A 26,788-nucleotide genomic window follows, 5' to 3' on the forward strand; every position below is an offset into this window, starting at 1 on the left:
GTCTACTTTTGATAGCTATAAGATTGGAGCACAAAAACAGAGAAGTCAAGTAATGAATTTAGATGAATCAGATCAGCAGAGTACTAAACTTAATGATTTAGGGCCACGATGATTTTGAAAGGGTCGAAACTAACAGAAACAGCATACCTGTATTCATTTTGACCTTGGAGGGTTTGTTATTAAAATCTTCAGTTTTCCTGTAGAAAGAAAATGATGCATTAATTTGCTCACTAGTATGTGGAACAAAATACCATGAACAAGTGTTTTTGTTTTGCTTTTGGTGTACCTCTGAGTTAATAGCACATTACCGTTAGTCTTATTTTAAATCGGGGTGAATAAGGTAGGCAGAATGTATAATTCTATTCAAATTAAACTTCAGTTACTATTGGTCCTTGATCATAAACATAAACTTAGGTTTTTGCTTAATGGTGACCACTAATGGATGAAAATGGCGAGGAATTCAACTGTGTTAAAAATTAAATTTCTTTCACAAACATTTATGCTAAGAGTTTTTGTTTTCTAAGCCCCAAAGGGCCATTGGTTGTTAAGTGTCCTCTTCCAGAATTTTGAAAGGTAGTCTGGTACTTTGAAATCATGACCTTGCATTGTTCAATTTATTACATTATTTAATTTATTTTGTTTGAGATCATGACCTTACATTATTTAATTTATTACTGGGTCAGTTTCTTACCAGGGAATAGTTAATGAATTGAGCATATATTTTGAGGAAACAGTCAAGAAAGATGAGATGCACCTATTTTTTCTTCTTAAGACACGGGAAATATAAAACCTATTTCTGCTTCAGTACCTGATGCTGTGGTTCTTCCCAATTTAGTATTTGCTGTGTAACAATTGAGGTTAATTCACTAGAAATGGTTGGTGGAATGTTGCCGGCTGCAGAAAAAGTTTTGAGATATTGTGCATTATTTTATGTCATGTGAGATGACCTAGTTCTTTCCCTGGCATATTCTTTCAGCCCATTTTTAGAGTTTCTTACTTCTCCATACACCAAGACCAAAAGGGAAGGACGTGCTGTCATAGGAAGCAATTCTTTTAAGAGCGAGAGCTCTGAAAGAGAGGTTTACCCCCAGCCAACCTGCCTTTGCTCCTGAGTTGGATGAACACAAACTTTTCCAGCCCCCATATATTCGGTTTCCAGGTACGTCAGCACTCTCTCATCTGATCACTTAAAATACTTATTTAGACATTATGGACAAGTGGGGATAGGCTGAAATGAAGCAGTCTGTCATGATCTGTCAAGAAAGACTTTTGATAAATACATTTTCCCTCAGTCTCTGCAAAGAGCACCAAATGAACTCCCTGTGTTTCTTGTCCCTGCCAGACTTCTTGCCTTCTCCTCCTTTCTGACCATTTCTCCTGCCCTCATATGGTTGGCTCTGTTCATCAGCTATCATTGTCTTGCAATATGGCCATTGAAGTTCACCTCTTCCAGAAAGCCTGGTTTTGTCCATCACTACTGTGAAATTATAAGAACAAAATCAAAATGCAAACACCAGCTAAGTACAATGATATGTATCTTCTCTCCCAGGACCTGGAGGGGCGGGGAGAAGATGGTGAAATATATAGCCTGGAAAAAACACACTTAAATCATAGGAGACTTAATTATGAACCAAGAGGAAAAATATTTCCTTTTGTTTAGAGAGAGAGAGAGAGAGAGAGAGAGAGAGAGAGAATGAGAGCACCAGCCTGGGAGAGGGGCAGAGGGAAAGAGAGAGAGATATTTAACCAGACTCCACACTCGGTGCTGATCCTGACGCCAGGCTGGATCACACGACCCTGGGATCATGACCTGAGCCTAAATCAAGAGTCAGAGGCTCAACTGACTGAGCCACCCAGGCAGCCCCAACAAGGATTTCTTTTTTAATGATTAGCTTAACTTCCGAATACCTTGGTACTTGGTAAACACTAAAGCAGCAAACACACAGAATGGATAAAACCACAGTAATGATATTCCACCCCACCTTATTTTTTAGAACTATAAACTGAAAACAATACAGATTATAATATCCTAGTTGTGTAGTTTTTGTGTCACCTGATCGTGTTGGGTGTCCTATTCTTGCCTGGAGCTGCCGTGTCCAATACTGAGTGACTAAATATTACAGTGAATTTTACAGTGAAATTTCACAGGCCAAGTGATTTTAAAAAGTGAGTGAGGGAAACTTCACTCTGATGAATTTTCTCTCTTCGTTTTCCGTGCACACAAACGAGAGGAACATGCTCCCCCTCCCCGTCCCCCCCTTCAAATGTGGCCCTTTGTGAAGAGCTCTACTCGGTAGCCTCAACATGGCCCGTATTGAAGAGATGCCAGAGAAGTCAGGGAAGAAGGCAGTGGTCAGTGCAGGAGCCTTGAGAAAGCTCCATCAAACATATTTATTTTAATCTCTCGGTAGCAAAACTCTTAGTATGTTAACCTTAAATGGATAAAATAAATGGAAAAGAAAAGCCTCAGGGGATGTCTGTGACCAAGTCAGAGGCAACTGCTAAAACAAGAAGGGATAAACAGTCTCCAGAAAATGAGGACTGTAAAGGACAGACATTTCCCAAATTGTACTTTATCACTCCTTTTCAGAACACTTTATGTTGAAACCTGTCCTAAGTTTTTATTTGTTTATTTCTTTATTCATTTATTTTTTAACATTTATTTAGTTTTGAGAGACAGAGAGAGGCAGAGCATGAGCAGGGGAGGGGCAGAGAGAGAAGGAGACACAGAATCTGAAACAGGCTCCAGGCTCTGAGCTGTCAGCACAGAGCCCGATGCGGGGCTTGAACCCACAAACCGTGAGATCATGATGTGAGCTGAAGCTGGACATTTAACCGACTGAGCCACTCAGGCGCCCCTGTCCTAGTTTTTGAATTGAATGACAAAGATTAGTGTTTGCCTTGGAACACTACTGATCGGTAAAGAAAACAAACACAAGGAAGCTTCACTCTCAGAATACAAAAGCTGCCAATATAAATTAATAATGTTTTCACTCTAAGCTAGGGAACTAATTGCCAACATTTGTTGTTTGAATTCAAATGCAGATGTTTACAAAATATATGCCACTCAAAAAGTAAAATAGGATGAGCAGGAACAAAGAAAGGCGCCACAAATCCTTGAGATTTTCATCTTTAAAGTGATGTATCCTGTTGCTTATAAATGTAATTTCGTGAGGTTTTTAAGCTTCTCATTGTTTTAGATGTCAAAATGTAAAATGACTAACTTCCTGATCAGGCAAGACATTTTCCACGTTGTGAAAAGAAGAGCCACGGGTGATTGAGCTTTCCAGAAGAACCTGAAACCGAAAGGCTTCTTGGCTGACTAATAAAAATGCATGATTCAATTTCCATGATTTGTACTAAACCCATTAACAGGTCCACAACTGAGAACCCTCTTTAGACAATTTAAGCTAAAGCAAATCTAATCTCTTTTGTTCTTTCCTGGAAAAGTGTGTTTGATCGTATTTACAGAACAAGCATAGATTATTCTGGAAAGCATCAAATTCATAGAGCGTTTGCATGCTACGAGGAGAGACAGTATTTCAAGTATTCTCCTAAATTGGAATTGAACCAGGGCCAAGAGAGTGAAAACTGATGATAAAATGCAGACCACCTTGAACCTCAGCAAATAACCCACAGAGCAAAGAACTCTGTGCATCAGTGTCAAAATGATTTTCAACAGGTGGTGGGGAGCTGTATTTACTTAAGTTCAGTTCTTGCCAAAGTTTTATGTAAAAAACAACTTTATATGTATACTAAGTTGTATATAGCAACCTATTTGTTTTGGCGTGGGTCACGGCAGCCTTCTTTCCCAATATGCATATGGCAATAGATTGGGTTTGTTGTTCATGCTTGGGAAAAACGTGACTGATGAGGGAGTGTGGAGCAAGCTGAGGGCAAAATACAGGCTCCCCTCCCCAACCACCACCCCCCCCCCAGGTGAAATATGTGTGATATTCCTCAGATACTCCTGGCTACCCAAAAACAAAGGAAAGGGGTTTAAGTGTTTGCCATGGTAGTGTAGGAAAGTAAGGCAAATGAAATATTAAATTCCCTTACTGCCTGCAGCCCATTGACACGTCCTTGAAACTGGCAGAGTGACCTCCCTCTAGAAGCTCGGCTGCCTCAAGGATGACACTTTGCCGGGGGCAAAAGAGAACCTCAGCTTAACATTATTCTAACCTCCAGGATCCTGTAAGTCTACTTCCTTTATCTCAACTGCCCCAACATATATGCTGGCAATCATACTCCAAGTTTATGGCCCCGGGATCTAAAGGGTCTCATGACTGAGGTTGTATTAAATGGTAATAAATGGCATTTCCCTAGCAACATCTAGTCCCTCAAGGTCCTGGAAACCGTGCTTCCAGAATACCTTAGAGACTGACTCTATCCCTGACCCCCTCCCAACCTAAGAGCATATAATGAGTTACTCCACACAAGCCCAGAGCAGCTCTTCCTGCCCACAGGGTCCTGTCCCTGTGCTTTAATAAAATCACCTTTTTGCACCAAATATGTCTCCAAGAATTCTTTCTTGGCCTTTGGCTCTAGACCCCACGGACTGCACCCCACCCCCCCAAACCTTCATCAATGACCTTGTGTCTGTAATCTTTTAATTCTGCTTGAGTTTCTTTTGATGATCTAACATCCACTTTTTTTTCTTATGGATCAGAGCAATCTTTATTCCCAACAGGCATATAACAGTAGATTGGCTAATTTAACTTTTGGGTGAGGGTCCTAAGAAGATGTTTGATTGTTCAGGCTAAGACACCAACATGACTTTGTGCTCATAATCTTGTAATTCTCCTTGAATTCGCTTGTTTATCAGGTATCCTATTCTGAAAGAAGCAGAGGCAAAATCCTTTCCTCAAGTTTGGCCAAGAATTCTGTGTAAGTCATTTTATTTTTGTAGACCCAAATTGAAGCACCAAGAACATCTATAAAACTATAGGACTAAATTTTAGTTCAGCTAATGTGAGAAGTTGCCCAAAATATTTTCCATAGAATAATTTTAATCCAATAATTGCTAGGGTTATTTTGAAATTGACCTATTTACAGTTCAGATGTTACTTAGAAGGAAGGACGCACAGTCTAAGTGGTAGGAAAACATTGAGGGATGTTAGATTTTTTAGAGACATAGTTTAAACACAAGAATACAAATGATGCATGCTGAGGTTATGCACCAGATTTTGACCAGAACTAGCTTTGGAATGGATCGTGTGTACCATTCTCTTTGGATAAACTGTTGAGTGGCCAATGCGTGTCTGGCTCTGTCTTTCTTTCCCTGGCAGTGGTAGGATTAGAAGTATTTTTTTTAAAGTTTTTAATTAATTAATAAATTTATTTATTATTTTTTTTTTCAATGTTTTTTTTATTTTTTGGGGGGACAGAGAGAGACAGAGTATGAATGGAGGAGGGGCAGAGAGAGAGGGAGACACAGAATCCGAAGCAGGCTCCAGGCTCTGAGCTACCAGCACAGAGCCCAGTGCAGGGCTGGAACTCATGAACCTAAGCGGTTCATGACCTAAGCGGAAGTCGGACACTCAACCGACTGAGCCACCCAGGCACCCCAGGATTAGAAGTATTCTTAAGTGCCAAATGATTTTATTTTTCAATTACAATCAAATGACTTAATGTAGGTTGACTACAATTTATCTTTTCTGTCAATGTGCTGTTTTGAAATTTTCACAGGAAATACCCCAAGTAGGTTATTTTATCCTTTACAGTCTCTGCATTTAGAAAGATAAGAATCCACCTCAAGCCCTTTTCTGAATGGGTTCCCTGAATTGACAGCTGGTATATGACACTGACTCAGAGGCTCCTCGGACATCACAGTTGATATTAAGGTCATGGTTGTCCATGTTCAGCCTTCAATAACTAAAAATTCCTCCCAACGTTCCCCAGCTAATGGTGCCTGAAGATGAGTCCTTATTATTCAAGAGCCAAATCATCCACAGCATTTATATGCGAACGCTGGGGTAAGAACACATTCAACATCATTTCTAGGAATAAGGAGAGATCATTACCATGAATAGTGAAGAACAAAGAACATGAGGTCATTGATTATTTTTATAAGAATATACAATATATTTTTAACAAAATTTAACCAAAACATTCTTTTATATCAAATATCCTGATACCTGGAAAAATTTCCTGAGGAGGAATAGCATGTTTAAAATGGAAATTAGCAATTTTTCTTTTGAGACTTTACAAAGCAAGCTAGTCAAAATTGGTAACAGATTTTTCCTGAAGACTATACTGGTTAGAAGTCAATCACTTGGTAAATAATTTTCTTTTTGGAGCTTTCCAAAGCCTCAAAGTCTGTGAATCACTCTCTTCTTTGATTATAAAAGAATGCTGGCTTCTTTTCACCTTACATGGTCATGTGATTTAATTGAAAAATATTTATTTATAAATATTTAATTTAAATATATTCCTCTAGTGTCCTACCTTCATTGGATCTTTAACTTTTATATTGAGGATGCTTACAGGATACATCTAAATACTTAAAAATGAATGCTTTTTTTCTCTAAAACAAAGTCATTTGTTCAAAAGTACTAGAAAAATTCCACGGGTTTCTATTATGTAAATCTAAAGCCAAATGGGTTCCCAATTAAAAAAAAAAGCAGATTTCTAATGGGGATCTGATGAGTCAGGCACATTATCAAAGAGACAAGTGAGGAATTAATAGAATATAGGAACACATGTTACAGGTGAACTGAGCAGTGTTGGAAGGATAGGTTACGGAGCCAGGCAGACCTAGATGCAAAATCCAATTCTACCTGTTACCATTCATCTAAACAATTTATACTAATGTCGTGATCTTCTTCTACAACAGCAACAGCAGCAGGATCAAACCTACCCCCGTCCCCTCTGCAGTAAACCATCCCCAAATTGGCATCATTCTCATTCCCCGATATTTCAGGTACTTTGAGGCATACCTTTTATCTTGGACTGAGTCTTCACAAAATGATCTAGACTTCCCTGAAAGTATATAGGATATTATTTTATTGCTTTAAATTGAAGTCAGATGGGGTGCCTGGTGGCTCGGTTGGTTAAGCATCCAACTCTTCATTTTGGCTCAAGCCATGATCTCAGGGTTCGTGAGATTGAACCCTGAGTTGGGCCTCAATGCTGTCAGCGTGGAGCCTGATTGGCATTCTCTCTCTCTCTCTCTCTCTCTCTCTCTCTCTCTCTGTCTGCCCCTCCCCTGCTCACCCTCATTCATGTGCATGCATGCATGCATGCACTCTCTCTCTCAAATAAACATTAAATCATGAGTACCTATGGTTTATTATTAACTACAGAAATAGTTAAATCAAACACTTGTTTCCTAGCCCAGCTAAGTTATTGCTAGTGAACCTAAGGGAAAGTGACACTTAAAGGTTGTAACAATTAGCTTTTTATAAATCCTTTTTCCATTACCTTTGACAGCTTATAGCCCAAGGGTGACAGTCAGAGGAAAGAGATGTCCATAACATGTCACACAAAAAATTGTGTGACAAATTACAGTGATAACATCCTGATGACAGCCATTTCTGTTTAGTTCCGTGAGTGAAAGTATCTCCCCTTCATTCCACCATTATACAGACTACCATAAATTTTTATTTTCAGCAGCAAGTCTTTGATCTTTTAAAAGAATCATTTGTTTCTTTTCTAATTTGGAAGAAGGAAAACTGTCTGTATTTGTGGATAACATATTATATATAGAAAACCCTAAAAATTCCACCAAATTCCACCAAATATTAGAACTAATAAACAAATTCAGTAAGGTTTCAGGATTCAAAACCAATATGGAAAACCAGTGTATTTCCATACACTAATAATGAAATATCAGAAAGAAAAATTAAAACAATCACATTTATAATTGCATTAAAAGAAAAACTACCTAGGAGTAAATGTAACGAAGGAAGTGAAAAATCTGTGCACTGAAATCTATAAGACATTGATTAAAGAAATGGAAGAACACACAAATACTCTGGATTGGAAAGAATTAATATTGTTAAAATGTCCGTACTACCTAAGACAATCTACAGGTTCTATGTAATCTTTATCAGAATTCCAATCACATTTTTCACAGAAATGGAACAAAAAAAATCCCAAAATTTGTGTGGAACCCCAAAAGACCCCAAAACAATCTTGAGAAAGAAGAAACAAAGTGGGTGTCATCATACTTCCTGATTTCCAGCCGTAATCAAAACAGTATGGTATTAGCAAAAAAAAGACACAGAGATCAATGAAACAGAATAGAGAAGTTAGGAATAAACCCATTTATATGTGGTTAATTAATTTGACAAAGGAGCCAAGAAACTCAATGGGGAAAGGATAATGTCTTCAATAAATGGTTTGAGAAAACTGGAAAGCTAAGTGCAAAGGAATGAAACTAGACCCCTCTCTCACACCATATACAAAAATTAACTCAAAATTGATTAAAGACTTGAAGGTAAGACCCGAAACCATAACAATCCTAGAAGAAAATAGGGTGTAAGCTACTTGACATTGGACTTGGTGATGAGTTTTTGGATTTGACAATAAAAACAAGGCAATAAAAGCAAAAATAAACAAGTGGAAGTACATCAAACTAAAAACTTCTGCACAATGGGGTGCCCGGCTGACTCAATTGGAAGAGCATGAAACTTTTGATCTTGGGTTGTGAATGTGAACCCCATGTTGGGTGTAGAGATTACTTAAAAAATAAATAAACGTTTTACAAAAATAAAAACAAAAACTTCTACACGGCAAAGGAAACCAACAAAAGGAAAAGGCAGTTTATAGAATGGGAGAAAATATTTGAAAATCATGTGTCTGATAGGGGATTAATATCCGAAATATGTAAAGAACTCATACAACTCAATTGCAAAACAAACAGAGCCCCCCAAACCAAACAAAAACAACAACAAAAACAACATTTGATTAAAAAGTGAGCAGAGGAAATGAATAGACATTTTCCCAAAGAAGACAAACACATGGCCAACAAGTACATGTAAAAGTTCTCAATATCACTAATCACCGGGAAAATGTAGTTCAAAACCAAGACCTAACTCCTCATGCTTGTTAGAGTGACTATCATCAAGAAGACAAGAGCTAACAAGTACTGGTGAGGAAGCTGAGAAAAGCGTACCCTCGGGTTCTGTTGGTGGGAATGAATTGGTGCAACCATTATGGAAAACAGTATGAAGCTTCCTCAAAAACTTAAAAATAAGCCTACCATAAGATCCAGCAATCCTTCTTAGGGTATATATCCAAAGAAAATGAAAATAGGATATTGGAGAGGTATCTGCACTCCCATATCTATTTCAGTGTTATTCACAACAGCCAAGATATGGAAACAGCCTAAGCATCCATCAACTGATGAATGGATAAAGAAGATGTGATATGTATACACACACACATGCGCGTGCACACACACACACACACTCACACACACACACACACACTGGAATATTACTGACCCATGAGAAAGAAGAAAATCCTGCCACTTGAGGCAACATGGAGGGACCTTGAGGGCATTATGCTAAGTGAAATAAGACAGAGAAAGACAAGTGTTGTATGGTATAATTTATATGTGGAACCTATAAAAAAAATTGAACTCATAGAAACAGAGTGTAAAATAGTTTCCAGGGGCTGGAGGATGGGGAAGATAAGAAGTTGGTAAAAGTTATAAGATGGATAGGATCTGAGGATATTATGTAAAACACTGTGTCTCTAATTGATAACACTGTATTGTATACTTAAATTTGCTAAGACAGTAGAGCTTAAATGTTCTCACCAAAAATAAAAGGGTGTGTGTGTGTGTGTGTGTGTGCATATGTGAGGTGATGGATATGTTAACTAGATGGCAGGAATCCCTTCACAATGCATAAATATATCAAATTACCATGACTGTACACTTTAAGCGTCTTAGAATTTTATATGTCAATTATACATACCTCCAATAAAGTTGAAATGAAAAAAAAAGCTAATAAACACTTTTGTGCCATGTAAAAGAAATAAAGTAATAAAAGAACTGTTAAAAAAATTATGAGCTTCGCTAAATAAGTTTCCCCCTACTTTCAATTTTCAAAACTTCCATCTTAATTTTTATACATTGATATCACAAAATGATCTGATATAAAGAAAACTCTAATATAGTTTTGCATGTTTCATACTTAGAATTTAATGGATGTGAACATTAAATGCTGTGGTAGGAGAAGAGAAGTATCATTTTTGTGTGTTTTATTTTTTAAATCCCAGCTTTGGAAAAGGATCTTAGATCAGTCTACTCATTTTTGAGATTAGACATTTCAGGTAAGGAAAAATGACTGCCCCAAGGTCAAATACCCTCAAAAGTACTCAGATGTGGCTTCGCTCCCCTGACTATAAGCAAAGAACATGCATCTCCCTTTAAGGTGTCTTGAAATGTCAGTTGAAATCAAGAGAATTCCCCTCGATACATTACAATTAATTACAACGCATAACGTTAAACATAGTGCTTAAGCACCGAATCATATGTGGCAGGGTTTAAAGGAAAGAATGAAATATCAGAAGGCTAAACTGGTTGATGAATAAAAAAGGGCTTTTGACAGAAGGCTATCTACTTATTTTTCTAATACTAATATGCAAATAGTGGCTGTTTATGACAAGGATTCCTTCTGCCCAACTCCCGTAGTCGAAATGGAAACCTTTGTTTAGCTAAAGCCCAGACCAATAGCTATAGATGGCTGTATTTTCAGAAAACCTCGGAATCTGAAGTTAATAAGTATGTTTATTCGAATGTATTTCCATGGCAATGTTATTTTATGAAGTGACTATCGTTAAACAATCCTGCTTACTGTTAATTGACTGTGAAGGAAAGTTACCTGTTTCTTCTGATTGAACACACGAGCTTCCGGAAACACCGGAAATAATGCTTCTATAACTTAGTGATGTCAAAGTACACTTCAACCGTATTATTGAGAGTACACTGCCAGTATTATTATAAACCTGTGTTTGTATGAGTCTCAGATATCAAATGGTGAAACTCTATTTGCTATGTGAAATTTGGGGAAAAAATCTTGGGGGGTGGTGGCAGAAATTTGCTTCAATTTTTTTTTTAATGTTTATTTTTGAGAGAGACAGAGTGTGAGCGGGGAAGGGGCAGAGAGAGAGGAAGGCACAGAATCCGAAGCAGGGTCCAGGCTCTGAGCTGTCAGCACAGAACCCGACGCGGGGCTCGACACCCTGGACAGGGAGATGACCACCTGAGAGGAAGTCAGAGGCTTAACCAACTGAGCCACCCAGGTGCCCCTTCAATTTGTTCTTTAAAAACCCATGGAAGACAACAATGGGCCAATGGGGGAAAATGCGGGAAAGCTTGCATTTATTAAAATTCGACATTTCTGGAAGTTTTTTCTTTTTTTTTTTTTTTCTTTTTTTTTTTTCAACATTTATTTATTTTTGGGACAGAGAGAGACAGAGCATGAACGGGGGAGGGGCAGAGAGAGAGGGAGACACAGAATCGGAAACAGGCTCCAGGCTCTGAGCCATCAGCCCAGAGCCTGACGCGGGGCTCGAACCCACTGACCGCGAGATCGTGACCTGGCTGAAGTCGGACGCTTAACCGACTGCGCCACCCAGGCGCCCCTGGAAGTTTTTTCAACAGTGGAGAGTTTGTGACATTATTCATTTGGATCTCGTGAAAATAGGTAATAACGATAGTTATCTTTTATTGTGAAGATTATTTACTTTTGATAAAAGAAGTGTATAATCTTCATCATCATCATCATTTTCATATTGCTATTCATTGGCGCACAAGAATGGCTTGCTAGATCTTGGCAAGAAATTTGGCAAACTTCTTCATGACATCTCTGTGGTCCTGCAATTTGGCTAAACCACATCACTTTATCTGAAGTAAGTCTAGGGGCTTTACCAGACTGTGAACTAAGAGCGACATAGTTGTTGGAAAATATAATTAAATTGATATATAAGGGAATAGTGGTTATTGTATAAATCAAGAAGGATGTGTTCCCACTTTTACAGCTGTGTTAGGGCCTCGTTACCCCGATTTAAAAATGCCCTCTTTTTGTGTTTGTCCATGAACTAGCCTGTCATGGATGTGAATGTGTAAGCAGACTTTGGAGGCTCTTACTGACTGCTGAAGGGAGGCTAGATGAGGCCACTGAGTGATTTGGTAGAAACAACATAATGAGCTACCAGGTGAGTGTTAGCAGCAGTAAGAAAAATTATTGGCATATCCATTGTTTTCGTTGTTGTTGCTGTTTTTGTTTCTTTCATCTCAGGGAAATCATCTCAGTGGCTTTCAGGGTTAATGCTCTCAAATAATCCACATTTATGCTTTGCATTGACGGGCAGACAGATGCCTAACAGTTCCAACTAGAAGTTTTAGTATTCCCTTAAGATGTACCTGAATTTAAGAAACATGATATCCAAATTGCTGGGTTTTTAACAATCTGGTTTATAACTCCCATTGGAAAGAAAGTAAATGAGCCCATCCTAAAACTAAAAGCTTTACGATTTCTGAATTATACAGCAAAACAGGGGTTGGTATCTATTGCCCTTTTGTTCAGCAAAATGCCCACCCAAATGACGTCACTTCTAGTTCTTACCCAACTCCCATGTCCCCAGCATTCTTCCTTTTTTATACCTAATATAGTCCTTCATACCCTGCCACTATTTAAAGCTAAAACTTGCACTCAATCTACCTAAAATAGGCAAAGAAAACAAAATACAAATTTATACTTAAATTATACATTGGAGAACGCTGAAACTTATTTGAACTAAGGTTTTGTCATTTTATAATATCCTTACTTATTTGACATGGTGGCTAAATCCCAAAATGGTTGGAATGTTCTTTAAGATGTTTGTTGGGTATATTTCAACATATGTAGTTAAACCTTATTCGATCTACTCTTTATCAGTCTTCTGTCCGCCCCCCCCCCCAGCCCCTTTATCTATGGAAACAAGTGCTCCACTTTTTTCCATCTGCCCTGGATCTCCACTGCTCTTTGAAAAGCAGAAAAGATTTCATCTTGAGTTCCCAACGGCATGAGGACATAAGCTGTTGCAGGGCAGGCTGGTTTCACCCCAAGGTGAAGCAATGGCATGGAATCTTGAATGCAAAGACCCAGGCTGGGCTTTCTGTTCACACGGACTCCACTGTTCTACTTCAGATCCACAGGTGGAGGCTGTGTCTGTGTGGACATCCCCATACAAAAATCTGATACTCACTGACTTCAGTATCATTTCTTCTTTTTTAATGGGGAGCAAAAGCATTGCCTCATTTCTGTTGCAGCGTTTGGTAATGGAAATCTAGAAACTGAGTTGTGACCTTGTGCCATGATACCAATTCATCAAATGTATTTGAGGAGAGGGATCACTTTTCTATAGTACATAGAAAATTTCTAATGTGAACTCATTATTGTTTGGATGTTGGCTGAGTTCCTGTGTCGGAGTTAAGGATAAGAAAATGTAGGTCATCATATTGCAATATATAAATCTATAAATCTATTATACACCTTAAACTTATACAACGTTGTAAGTCAGTTATATGTCGATTTTAAAAAAAAGTAGCTCCTATGGGGAGGGAACAAAAACAATAGATAGGCTCAAAGTTGTAACTTTCTTGTAGGAGTGGCAACTTCAGAAATATACATATACACTCATCAACAGCGGGTAAGCGGCAGAATCAGGATTCAACAACCCATATTTTAGGGAACTTTCAGGTACTTGCTTTTAACATTCCATTATATTCTAAAGTGAGTATCAATATTAAGTCTTATGTGTGAATGTGTGCTTGGGCAAACCACCACACTCCTTTGGGCCTGAGCTTTTTTATTTATAAAACGAAAGACTTGTTTTAAAATTCGAGGGGCGCCTGGGTGGCGCAGTCGGTTAAGCGTCCGACTTCAGCCAGGCCACGATCTCGCGCTCCGTGAGTTCGAGCCCCGCGTCGGGCTCTGGGCTGATGGCTCAGAGCCTGGAGCCTGTTTCCGATTCTGTGTCTCCCTCTCTCTCTGCCCCTCCCCCGTTCATGCTCTGTCTCTCTCTGTCCCAAAAATAAATAAATGTAAAAAAAAAAACAAAACAACAACAACAAAAAATTCGAAAGCACATAAGGTCCTTTTATGGTCTGAAACTTTCCTAAATCCAAGAAGCATATATTTGGTTGACATATTTATTGAGCTTTCACATACAAACCAATATTCTTATCAACAAGATTATATATGATACTAAGCAGAATCTAACTGGAAGTCAATATATTTAAAAACTTTTTTTTAATGTTTATTTTTTGAGAGAGACAGAGTATGAGTGGGGGAGGGGCAGAGAGAGAAGGAGACACAGAATCTGAAGCAGGCTCCAGGCTCTGAGCTGTCAGCATAGAGCCAGATGTGGGGCTCGAACCCACGGACCACGAGATCATGACCTGAGCAGAAGTCAGCCGCTCAACCGACTAAGCCACCCCGACGCCCCAGGGGTCAATATTTTAATGACTCATTTATATATTAAAATTCAGAAGGAGACTTTTAAAGAACCATATTTCTTTTTTCTTTTTATTTATTTATTTTGAGAGAGAGAGAGAGAGAGAGAGTACATGAGCAGGGGAGGACAGAGAGTGAGAGAGAGAGAGAATCCCAAGGAGGCTCTGCACTGTCAGTGCAGAACCTGATGTGGGACTCAGACTTACGAACTGTGAGATCATGACCTGAGTGGAAGTCAGAGTCAGATGCTCAACCGAATGAGCCACCCAGGTGTCCCAAAGATCTGTATTTCTAATAGCATCAGAATGAGATGGACACGTATTAATCCAAGTCAAAGCCATTATCCAAATCTGTCTCCCTCTTAGCTGCCTAGGTTACTTAACTCCAGAAACAAGATCTATGGGATTCTCTCTCTATAACATTATCGTCTTCCCTATTAACTCAAAAACCCTTCAACCGAGATGATCAATTTTAGGATTTCATCTTGCCTAAAATCACATCCATTTTATAAACCGATACCAAAACGATTTGCCTAAAAGTAAACTTCAGTCAATAAATTATCATCACCTTTGTAAAGTCTTTTCTCATCATGGGTGGTGTGGTGTTGGTAGAGACATTGGGGGGGGGTGACAAGAATCATTGATCATTTTGTTTTCTATTAGCGTTTGTGGGCGAGAAATCCTTCAAAGCAGATAAGTGGTGAATGCAGGTCGCATTCCAAATGTTAACATTCTTTTGCATGTCTCGTATTTCAAAGAGTTGTCTATTGACCTTTGAAGAGACAAAAGGCTGAGAGATCTTAAGCACGTTGTGTTCCAAACCAATAATTTCATTACATTTTCTTTCTGGCTCAATCAGTCACATCATCACTTGCTAAATTGCCATAGCATGGGAGGTACTGTGACATTTGAAGTTACTTTTCACGTGGATGATTACTGCTCCAGGCTTTGCTTACTGTTGAAAAAGTTAGGTATCAGGCCCACAAACAAATTGCCAAAGTCTTATGAGCCACAAAAATTTTGGTCAGCCTGCTCCCTTTTCAGAAGTTTTGGAATTTGAATGTTTACCTGATATGATTTAATATGCTTGGCTATTTGTAAAACTATGTGATGAATGTATCATTAATTTGGAGTGATTGAGAAAGACCATCTGAATTAGGGAGAAGGGTGAATTGTGGAATGGTTGTGAAGAAACAATTTATTTTCCTTTAAAAATATAGATTAACTCTAGGTCCAGGAAATAATGTCCAGACTGGTTCCTTTAGGGTCCTATTTTAATGAACGCATAAGAATGATTTGTACACACAATGTCAATTCACACGTAGTAAGTGTTTCAAAAAAGTTTCAAAAAAGCCTTAGGATTTATGCTCGCATTTTGTTTAAGATCCTAGCTTTTAGGGGCACTTGGGTGGCTCCGTTGATTAAGCGTCCGACTTTTGGTTTTGGCTCAGGTTGTGATCTCATGGTTTGTGAGTTCGAGCCCTGCATCAGGCTCTGCACTGACAGTGTGGAGTCTGCTTGGGATTCTCTATCTCTCCCTCTCTCTCTGCCCCTCCTGTACTCTCTCTCAAAATAAATACACTTTAAAAAAAGAACCTAGCTTTAATATCACAAAAGGTAAATGACAGCCTAGACCCTCATCCAATTATCACAATTTCCAAATTGTACATTTAAGATACAGTTCAAATATAGTTTATATTTATTCCCCACTTCATACTGGGTTCATGATATTCTCCCCTCCCCACACCTCATCCCATTTTCCATCATTCCCTATCTCAAGCAATGGCACTAACTATTCTTTATTTAATTCGTTAATCCATTAATCAAAAAATTGGAAGCCAGTCACTGTATAACTGGAACTTAGTGTTTACTCGTGCCATTTCTTTCTCCCTTAACTCTCTGTGTTTTGAGAAGTGGAACAAGAGACATTCAGCTCTAGAAAGGACAAAATACGTCTAAGCCCCTCGGTTCGTTTGGCCAAGAGATTTACGTGTGAGATGATAAGCATTTTTAGTTTTTTGGATTTTATACAGGCCAAATCCAGGTTAAGCACAGTGACAGTTTAATACCCAGAGTAGGGGAGATGGGAGCACATGACCAGCTGATGGTGATATAGAGACTAATATTATGGCTTCATGTCCCCATGGCAGCAGTGAACCCGAAATGGATGATCTGCCAGTAGTAAATATGTAGGGGCAGATAAAAGTGGAAGAAAGAGTAACACACACACACACACACACACACACACACACACACAGTCTGTTTTCCCTGCCCAATTCTCACAGGCCACTTGTTTCCAGATACTTTTATCCTCTTGGTTCAGTGTATGACTACTTCAAAGATGGCGAATGTTAAAGCTTCAAAGAAATAACCATATCACTTTTGGTCAGATTTCTTACCTAGCGAGACAAAGACTATTCTTGTCTAGCAAAAACTCTTTAGGAACACATGCAGTGAGATGAATCACTGTAATACAGGACATATTCATTACTCAGGTACTTAAAGTTTAGTATTGCATATTCCATAAGCAGACACTAATCGTGGGGGCTTTTCTTAGCTTCTTCTCTGCCATCCCTTCCACCCCTAATGATATCTGGGCGGTAGAATTTGCTCGGTAAATATACATACAATGAAGGTGTCCTCATTTGTGGCCATGAAGGAATGACTGCCATTATAAAGCAGTTTGTCAGGGAGAGAGACCGTGCAAAGAAGCTTGACAATTGCCCTCAATTGCCCATTACAGTCCCTGCCTTCATTTTTACTAGATTATCTATGACCTTTCTAAGTTTTTCTTATCTGCATGTAATGGTGTCTCTTCTGGAATATGTCACTTCACGACTCTTTGAATGATTTAGAGGTATCCGGCTAACAAATCCACACTCATTCCTGAAAATCACTGGCAAATGTCGAGGTCGGTGGAGCCCGTTTTGGTGGTTGGCAGGATGGTTTTGTTTGAAATGTGAAATGTATTTAAGAAGGTTTTTGGAATCCCGGAGTATCGATACTAAGTAATGAATATGCTATGCTTGCCACACTGATTTAACCAATACCAAATCACCAGTTTATATCATGCATTTTAAACAAACGTGTCTTCACTGTCTGCACCCTAAACAGTAACATGACCTGTCATTTTGTTTTTCCAAGAGAAGACTAATAACATTATTTATTTTAGAAAAATCCTCAGTACACATGGTGTTTATATCTATCTTACTACTCCTTTTCCCAGCCAAAATGGATCAACACATACAAACAATCCCTCACCTGTGTTATCTTTTAATTATTTGTAATATAACATCACTGGGATTGATTCTAACAATGGACAATGATTGTCGTTACTTTGGGGGGCGTGTCTCAAGGATACATAACTGGATAACTTGTGATTCTTGGTTCATGACAATGCCTTATCATAAGTCCATGTGTCTCTTCTTCTCTCTCTTCCTCCCTTCCCCCTGAATACCTGCACACCTGCCGTCTAAAGCAAGAGATAGACTTGGATAGGAACGTGCATCTAACCAGATGGTCTGGGCCACTGTTTCATCTTTTATTTCCCCATCCCTCAAGTAGCGGTCGTTCTGAATTCCATGTGGGTCATTCTCTTGCTTTCCTTTTTATGAGTTTCCTTGAACATATGTATCCTCTCTTTATTTTAGTTGTTTTTATCTTTATGATGATGTCATCACGCTGGATATAATTGTCTTGCTAAAATTCATCTTTATTGTTGCCTGTTCCTATAGTGTGCTCATTGTGCGTCCTGTATAATATCCTATTGTGTGAATATACCAGTTTGCATATTGACTTTCTTGTTCAGGACATTTGGGTTGCTGCTAGATTTTGCTGTTTTGCTATTCTGAATAGTGCTGCTATGAATATTTATGTACGTGGTTCTTATTGCTTTGCTTATTAATTGCTTGCCAGAGAACTTACATGGTAATAATAGCTTCTAAGTGCTTTCTGTGTGCCAGGAACTAATTCTAAGTGTATTTACGTATATATTAGTTCACTTGAGGCTCACAACAGCCAGATGAGGAAAATACTGTTGTTATTTTACTGATTTAAAAAAAAAAATGAAAACTCAGAGAAGTTAAGAAACTTGCACAAGATCACACAGCAATTAAGTAGCAGAGTCAAGCTTGGGAATCCAGGCGGTTTGGCTTCAGAATTTATGTTCTTAAACACTGCACTAGAATGTCTTTCTTAGATCTAAGAATCTGAAGGATTACAGCAGTTTATAAATATGTAACTTAGGTATTGACCAAAATTTCAGTCCAGGACCACTGTAATTTGGATCCATCAATGTGTAGCATAACCTGTAATGAGCAATACTGAAAATTCTCGTGCATATTATAACTACCCTAAAACATAGTGCGTATAAACTTCCTTGTATATTTTTTTTTTATCATAGGCATAAGCTTCTTTGTGAAACTGTTTCAAGGAGAGGATCACTGTGCTGTTTTTGTTTTTGTTTCCGTTTTTTTAAGTAATCTCTACACCCAACACGGGGGCTTGAACTCACTACCCCAAGATGAAAAGCTGCACACTCTCGAGCCAGCCAAGCACCCCTAGGATATTCGATGCTGCAGATACACCTCCACACCAGTGGTGGCACTTCTCTGAGGCATTTCCTGCAGACATCCCCGAGCGCATCATTCCAGATCACAGTCCTACCATGCTCCAGGCCTATCTTCATTCCCTTTGAAGGAGCACCAGCTTTTTCTATGTCTTTGTGCTAAGGGCACAATCTGGGCCCTGGGGGGCTCTCACATGGTCAGATAATGAGTTTAAGGCAGAGGTGACTTGGATTCTTAATTTTCAGGGGAAGAGATGCTCTTAGATCAAGAGCAAAAATGCTCGTCAGTAAAGCAGCACCCTCAAAAACGTACGGAAGTTGTGGCAAACATCGGTCATGCCATTCCTAAGGTTTCTATTTGTTACTACCTAACAACTCGTAGTCAAAACATTTAGTCCAGAAACTCTATTGTCATAGATACAGGTAAAATATAAAGACAGGAAGCACAGACGGCATTTGTTTATTTTGTGAGCACCGAAGCCATCATCAGGGCCACCCTTCGTGGCTCCATTTATTTCTTGTTCATCCTGATTCTGAAGGTTTAGTCTCAAGAGGAAGAAGAATGAGCCATCAGTTGGATGAGTCATATTTTTGTTATAATCACAGGAACATTCAAAAATGAAATCATTTAATTCAGCCGAACGAACCTTATAAACAGTAAATTACTTCATATACATTTGGCAAAAGACTAATTAGCTATTTTGAGCTCTTCCTGGAATTATCTTGCCCATTCTCTCCACCCTCCATGACTCCCGCTGCCAGCTCTCTCCTGGCCCAGTGCTTTCCTGGTCGTGTTAATGAAAAAGAAAGGAGGAAGAAACATGTGGTTTTGACGACCTTCAAATCATTAAGGCAGAGGGGGAAGAGGCCCCACAACCAGTCATCTTTGAAAAGTGAGCGTCTTTCAAAGATACAAATATTTTCGAGACATTTTAATATTATCTTTATCATTGCTCTTACATACTCTGAATTAGAACATTATTTCTGGATTTCCCATCTTTAGCTATATCTGTATTGGCTTCTGTGTGCGTGTAGATGTACATATCTCTTCCCCCTTTTCTCTTTCTTTCCAGGCAGATTTTCCAAAATGTATCAACACATAAAAGTCAACGCTGATTACATAGATACTTGAATTCCTCTTCTATCATTTGTCAAAAATTTCAATTCAGTTCTTGTGAACCAAAGAGCTCTCCAGCAGTTTTTAATTTTTATTTTTTTTTTTAATTTTTTTTTTTCAACGTTTATTTATTTTTGGGACAGAGAGAGACAGAGCATGAACGGGGGAGGGTCAGAGAGAGAGGGAGACACAGAATCGGAAACAGGCTCCAGGCTCTGAGCCATCAGCCCAGAGCCTGACGCGGGGCTCGAACTCACGGACCGCGAGATCGTGACCTGGCTGAAGTCGGGCGCTTAACCGACTGCGCCACCCAGGCGCCCCTAATTTTTATTTTTAAAAAGGGCACTAAGTTGACAACAAGGGAGCTTACATTTTGTTAAAACTAAATGGGAGGTTTCAAAGAAAGACTAATCTTTGGTATTAGGGTCAGGATAATTACTAGCGACTTTTTTTCTCCAATGTTCTAAGGGTTTGTGAAGCATTTTTGTTACTTTAAAACTACAGTGAAAACAAGCATATAAGTCAATTGCAGCATACCCACACACTTGCATTTAAGAGAAGATAGCCCTGTGCATGGCAGAAAAAATGACCTACTTATTCCCTGGTGTAAACATTCATGCTCCCTTTAACGTCTTGGATTACCTTGTTGAAACTTGTTCTCAAAGTTTACCTCAAGCTCTCTATCGCCCGGCACCCTGGCTCAATCACCCACAGCTTTGCCTGTATTTCTAGAGCCTTACCACATGAGCCATTCGTGTGAAACATACGCTGAAATACAAACTCACGCAGCATTCTGATGTGATTGCCGTTTTATTTAACTTTTTAGATGCATTGCCTTTCTAGCTACATTTTAAGTACCTTGAGCGGGGAGAGACAAAGTCACTTAAAGTTTTTGGCTTCAGTTTCCTCATCTGTAAAACGAGTGGGACTAGACCTTTCTTTATCGACTCTAGCATGCTGTGATTCTGGTTCCCAGGACTCAAAGTCACCATGATGCTTTTTTTTAGCTTTGCTTCCACAAAACTCTCGTTAGCCCAGAGATCCTAAAACCTAAACTAGAAGCCACAGAGCAATCCCTCAGGCTTCTGGAGGCATTATTATTCCTCATCCTGAGTTGTAAGACAGCAACATGTGAGTGGTCCAATTAAGAGTTCAGACTCGGGGTGCCTGGGTGGTGCAGTCAGTTAAGCGTCCGACTTCAGCCAGGTCACGATCTCGCGGTCCGTGAGTTCGAGCCCTGCGTCGGGCTCTGGGCTGATGGCTCAGAGCCTGGAGCCTGTTTCCGATTCTGTGTCTCCCTCTCTCTCTGCCCCTCCCCTGTTCATGCTCTGTCTCTCTCTGTCCCAAAAATAAATAAACGTTGAAAAAAAAAAATTAAAAAAAAAAAAAAAAGAGTTCAGACTCATTACTTCCGTCATTTTTTGTTAAATAGGCAAAAAAGGATTTTTTCTATTGCTCATGGAGTGTCTGAGTATTTTTTTTTATTTTAGATCTAAAATATAGATAGGTTTAGATCTGTATTTTATTTATTTATTATTTATTTATGTATTTATTTAATATGAAATTTATTGTCAGATTGGTTTCCAAACAACACCCAGTGCTCATCCCAACAGGTGCCCTCCTCAATGCCCATCACCCACCCTCCCCTCCCTCCCACCCCCCATCAACCCTCAGTTTGTTCTCCGTTTTTAAGAGTCTCTTAGGGTTTGGCTCCCTCCCTCTCTCTTTTTTTTTTCCTTCCCCTCCCCCATGGTCTTCTGTTAAGTTTCTCAGGATCCACATAAGAGTGAAAACATTTATTTACCCCAAATTTTCAAGATGGGTTGAATATGCTTTCTGCTGCATTTACCACTGAAGTTCTTTCCCACATTATGGCACGATGCCTCTACTTGTATTATGCTTGTTAGTGTCCCACACTGAATCGTTTTTTCTTTTTCTCTTTGTGTTCTGTGCACGTCATACAGCTGCTTTACACAGGCCCCATTTTTCCAGGTGAGGAACTTGACTTGTGTGTCAGCGGTGGCTGCTACTGGCCGACGTGAGCACTGGCCAGTCTGCTGCCCATACTGTTTGGGACACCAGGGGACACAGTGCTGGTGGAGGTGTGTGTAGACTGTGCTGCCCGGTGGGGCACAGAGAAACCAAGTTCTTTGGGTGAACATTGCTAGGCCTTTGAGAGGCACCAGACCGAGTCCTCGCTCCATCGGCGAATTGCAAATCAATATGTCCAAAACATAATAAGGGTCCTACTAATTAGATATTTGGGATTATGTTAACACCGGTTTGATGCCTTCTACAATTAAGATCGAATTGCGTAACTGATCTAGCCAACTTTTTAGTATAGGTGTTTAGTTTCTCAAGTTTGACTAGAGAAATTTGTAGAACGTTATAGGTCTCACCAGTGTTTCAGTTCACACGGACTCTTGCCGTACAGCATCACCCAAGTGAGTTCTGAGGGACAAAAAAACCCTACAGAAATTGCAGAGCCAGGGAAGCCTGTCTTTGGGCTCCTCCCACCCCCTCCGTGTTTTCCCCTCCCATCATCTCTTTGCATTATTATTATTATTTTTTTTTTTTGAACACAACTGGATCTACACTCTGGAGCACTTCTTACCATCTCTCTCTTACGTGTTTATTATCTCTTTTCCACCATAAGAATGTAAGCAAAGTTCCCAAACTTATTTGGGGTTCAGGTGACCGTACATAAGGCAGTCACAGAGTAAGATATGAATATGCTTGAAGGAGGGGCTATAGAACCTAAATTAGAGCTATTTGAAGATCCCTACATTTCTCTCTCAAGTCCTGACCTGTCCTCCAAATTCCAGACTTGGAATGTGAACTGCCTACCCACACTTGGACGTGGCCAGTGTCCACCGGGGGCCCTTCAGTCACCCTGGCCCCTCCACTGCCCCCTCTCCTACCCTTTCTGCAGCATTTCACTTCTCTGCAAACATCACCATTTCTGTTGCCCAGGCCAACCTGTAGCCAAGCGACAGGATACAGCTCGTTTTTCTCTTGCATTTACGAGCAAATCCTGCTATCTCTGCCTTCAGACTGTATCCAGAATCCAAATCCTCCTCATCACCTTCTCCACTAACACCTTCAACCTGAATTTAAGTCTGAACTATTCCAGTAGCCTTACAACTGGTCTCCCTTCGTCCACTCACACTCTATTCCCTAAGTACTGAGAATGAAGTCTCCAAAATCTGAGAGCGAGCACTCATCCAGCTGTTCAAAACCCTTCCATGGCTTCCCATCTCCCATCCTTACCATGGTCTGCAAGGTTCTCCATGCCCTGGGCCCTCATGATACTCCTGGCTTCATTGCTACCACCCACCCTCCATGCTCCCCTGCCCCAGGCTTGCTGACCATCTCACCGCTTCTGGGACATGCCAAGCCCACAGCGATCCCACAGTCTGCCACTGCTTGGGACCCTGCCTGAATGAATCCCTTTGGTTCTCCAGGTGTGTGCTCAAATGCCACTTTCTCAGAGACACCTGCCATAACCCCCCTCTGCCCATATATATAATGCCCACCTCAGTATTTCCTTTACCCTTCGAAAGTTTTTTTTCTTCAGAGCACTTCTCACCATCTCTCATCTTACATGTTTATTATCTCTTTCCCACCATGAGAATGTAAGCTCAGAAAACCAGGACCATTATGGGGAGAATGTGATTCAGAGTCAGGAAATTCAGTCATGGGGTGGAGCCTACAGAGATCCCACCTGCACAATGGCATCTCGTGGCCCCACACAGGGTAGTTAGGGGAAAGGATGAATATTACAGATGACTAAAGTCAATATATTTTTTTTCCCTTAGGAAATCCAGACAGGTAGTCAACTTTACCAACTTTTACCACTTAGGCAGCTTTATCCACTTTAGCCCTTAGGCGGCTGTGGAAACCTAGCCGTTGTGGACGAGAGCACGAAAGAAAATCAAAGAGTGGAACAAGTCAGTGCTTTATAACTTGAACAATAGAAACTATAATCATCACTTGCTAATTGCTCCCCTATCATTCTATTTCAGCATTACATAAATTAATATTGCCACATGTTCATACTAAACACCATTATCTGCCTTTGTTGTATTCTCATGTGAAACTAGACAGACGTCATGATTAGACTTTGGACTCTGATCATGGGCATTGATTGCAAACAGTGCTGACGTAATTCAGTGAAATTTGGAGTCACCACCACTACTCAGGATCTGAATCTTCAATCCTATAAATGTGACCGAACAGCTGCCACCTCTCCTAGGTATAACGAAAAGGTTACTTTCTTGGTGGTAACAGGTTTCCCTACTTAGTTGTAGGCGTGGCTGATTTCCTATGTTACATTTAATTTCCTTTAGTTTTGTTAAGATTTTGAATAATGAGGTACTGCCTTACACAATTAACACATGCATTTGAATGATTTGTCTTCGATTTCTTTCCAGAATAGTGTTCCAAATCATCGGAGGAGCCAGCAGATTGGAGTGTAGGATATTTCTGAGCAGGGTCTTACAGTAAATCTCAAAGCATGCCACCGGTCTGCTAGCTAGCCTCTGACGCTACAGTTGGTCTATACTTGACTTTTACCAATACACTGAGCTGACGGAGTGCAGAATAACGGCAGGTTGGGCAAACTTAATGTTTCTCTCTCCCTATTTAAATTTGCTTTAGGCTCTTTTCTATCTCGTCAGCACCCAGAACTTGTAAACTAAAATTTGCACAGAAGTAATTTCAAACAGCTGTAACTACTGTAGCTCCGCCCCCTCCTTATCTGTGTGTTGCTTTCCCTCAATTCAGTTACAGGGTCCACCGCCTTCTGGAAGCAGGTGTCCCTCCTTGTGACGTAGCCTCTGGTCAATAGTCGCCTAATGTTACGTCACAGGCCTGCGTCATTCTCCTCACTTCGTCTCGTTGGGTGGGCATTTTCTCATCTCACCTCAGCCCCAGAAGGGTGAGTGCAGGACAATAAGATATTTTGAGAGAGAGAGAGAGACCACATTCACATAACTTTTATTACAATATATGTTGTTATAACTGTTCTATTTTATTACTGTTGTTAATTTCTGTGCCTCATTTAGAAATTAAACTTTATCATAGATGTGTACATATAGGGAAAAATATAGTGTATATAAGGTTGGGGACTGTCTGCGGTTTCAGGCATCCACGGGGGGTCTGGGATTGTGTCCCCTGAGGATGAGGGGGGAATGTCTGTAATGCCATCTTGCTGTCTCTGTGTCGCAAATCATTTTAAACTTTCACTTAGAAGTCATTTTCAGAGCACATGACTCCATGAAAAGATAAGGAATTGCGGTTTGGGACCACAATTTAAAGGCTTGTAAATCATCATTTAAAAAATCATCTGCTTTACAGTGGCGTTTTTCATGATGGGTTTTAGGAAATTATCAGTGTTTTCTAGTATATCTACAAGAGTTTGTTTGCAAATAAAAACACATTTATTTTACTTAACCATTAGCTTTATACCACTTTTGGAAAGCATGCCTACCTAATTTGAGAGAGCAATACTAAGAGTAAAAGGGGGTGTCATGAATATTTATGCTGACTTCACAGGGATAAAGAGGGATTATCCCAGGCAATAATGCAAAACGGGGATGATTTAACAAAATTCATTCTGTTTTAATACTAACTTAGTCTCTAGCAATTTACAGCTTTTCCCTCCAAGAATTATTCCTGCATTCTGAGAAAGAGATAACAAAGTTGTGAAAAGGCATGTAACAAGGTCAAAGGGACAGATGTAAAACAAAATAATGTAACTTTTCAGGTTAAGGAAGAAAAATTTTAAATGCAAAAGAATGAAGGCAGAAAAAATGGGACTGACATTTTAAAATCAGAAAAAGCGTTGGTAACGTTAACTACTTTTTTCCTAAGCCCTAATTTACCAGGATTAAAAGGCACTCCATTGAATTTAAAAACAATTTTTTTCATAACAGTAGATTAAAAACGATTTTATTTAATGAGTAGGAAATTTCCGGGCTCAACAATTTAAAATGCAAAAGACGGAAAATGTAGACAGAATCAAAATCCTTGGGAAGTATGCATGAGTGACAGCTTCATTCATGTTTCCCTCTCTTGGCTATGAATGGATTAAGGACACAGCTCAGAGGTAATAAATGAAAACTATCTAAGTGCTCAATAGATAAATGAGAAATACTAACTGCTCAGTAAATGTTTCTGGGATATGTAATAGAATATATTTTTTTAAAAAACTAGTCATGTTCACTCTACAACGTCCTATAATGCAAGTGCTGAAGAATACTGAGCAAACCAAAAGTCCATTATGTTTCTTTAGTCTGCTCAAAGTGAGGTTGCATTTCTATATGCAAAACACAAGCCAGAGACCTAAAAGAAAGCAGTCTTCCTCTTCAGAATAAATAGAAACAGACACGATTTCTTTATCATCAGGAGATTTTGTAGAAAAAGTATTTCAGGACTAATGTTATGATCCAACTTACGGGCTCTTGTCAAGAACCGTAGCATCACCTTCTGCCTTGTTTCCTGACGGAGCGATGGGACTGGTACCTGATAATGTCTACTGCGGGGACAGGCTAGTTGGTGATCCAGAGAGCAGACTTTGGGCCCAATCCAACTGGGTTAAAAGCTCATTCTACCATATCCACATGGATAACTTCAGGCAACATATCCTCTC

At 39.5% G+C, this 26,788-nt stretch overlaps 2 protein-coding genes across 40 annotated transcripts in view; one reads left to right on the forward strand and one right to left on the reverse strand.

The window, feature by feature from the left end:
- Positions 1-26,788, forward strand: part of CFAP96 (cilia and flagella associated protein 96) — a 521,342-nt gene that overhangs the window by 259,515 nt on the left and 235,039 nt on the right. The gene's annotated exons all lie outside the window — the stretch shown is intronic.
- SORBS2 (sorbin and SH3 domain containing 2) overlaps positions 1-26,788 on the reverse strand; it is a 353,761-nt gene that overhangs the window by 101,014 nt on the left and 225,959 nt on the right. For 36 of the 37 annotated variants that reach the window (XM_086703237.1, XM_086703238.1, XM_086703239.1 and 33 more), the window contains exon 3: positions 148-197. The exons of the other annotated variant lie outside the window; for it this stretch is intronic. In XM_086703237.1, the coding sequence (XP_086559363.1) occupies positions 148-157 (10 nt within the window). In that variant the 5' untranslated portion in view covers positions 158-197. The remainder of the gene's footprint in view (positions 1-147; positions 198-26,788) is intronic. 37 annotated transcript variants of the gene reach the window in all.

The sequence above is a fragment of the Puma concolor genome, chromosome B1, assembly GCF_028749965.1.
Source record: "Puma concolor isolate L17-30 chromosome B1, mPumCon1.1.hap2, whole genome shotgun sequence".
Lineage (NCBI taxonomy): Eukaryota > Metazoa > Chordata > Mammalia > Carnivora > Felidae > Puma > Puma concolor.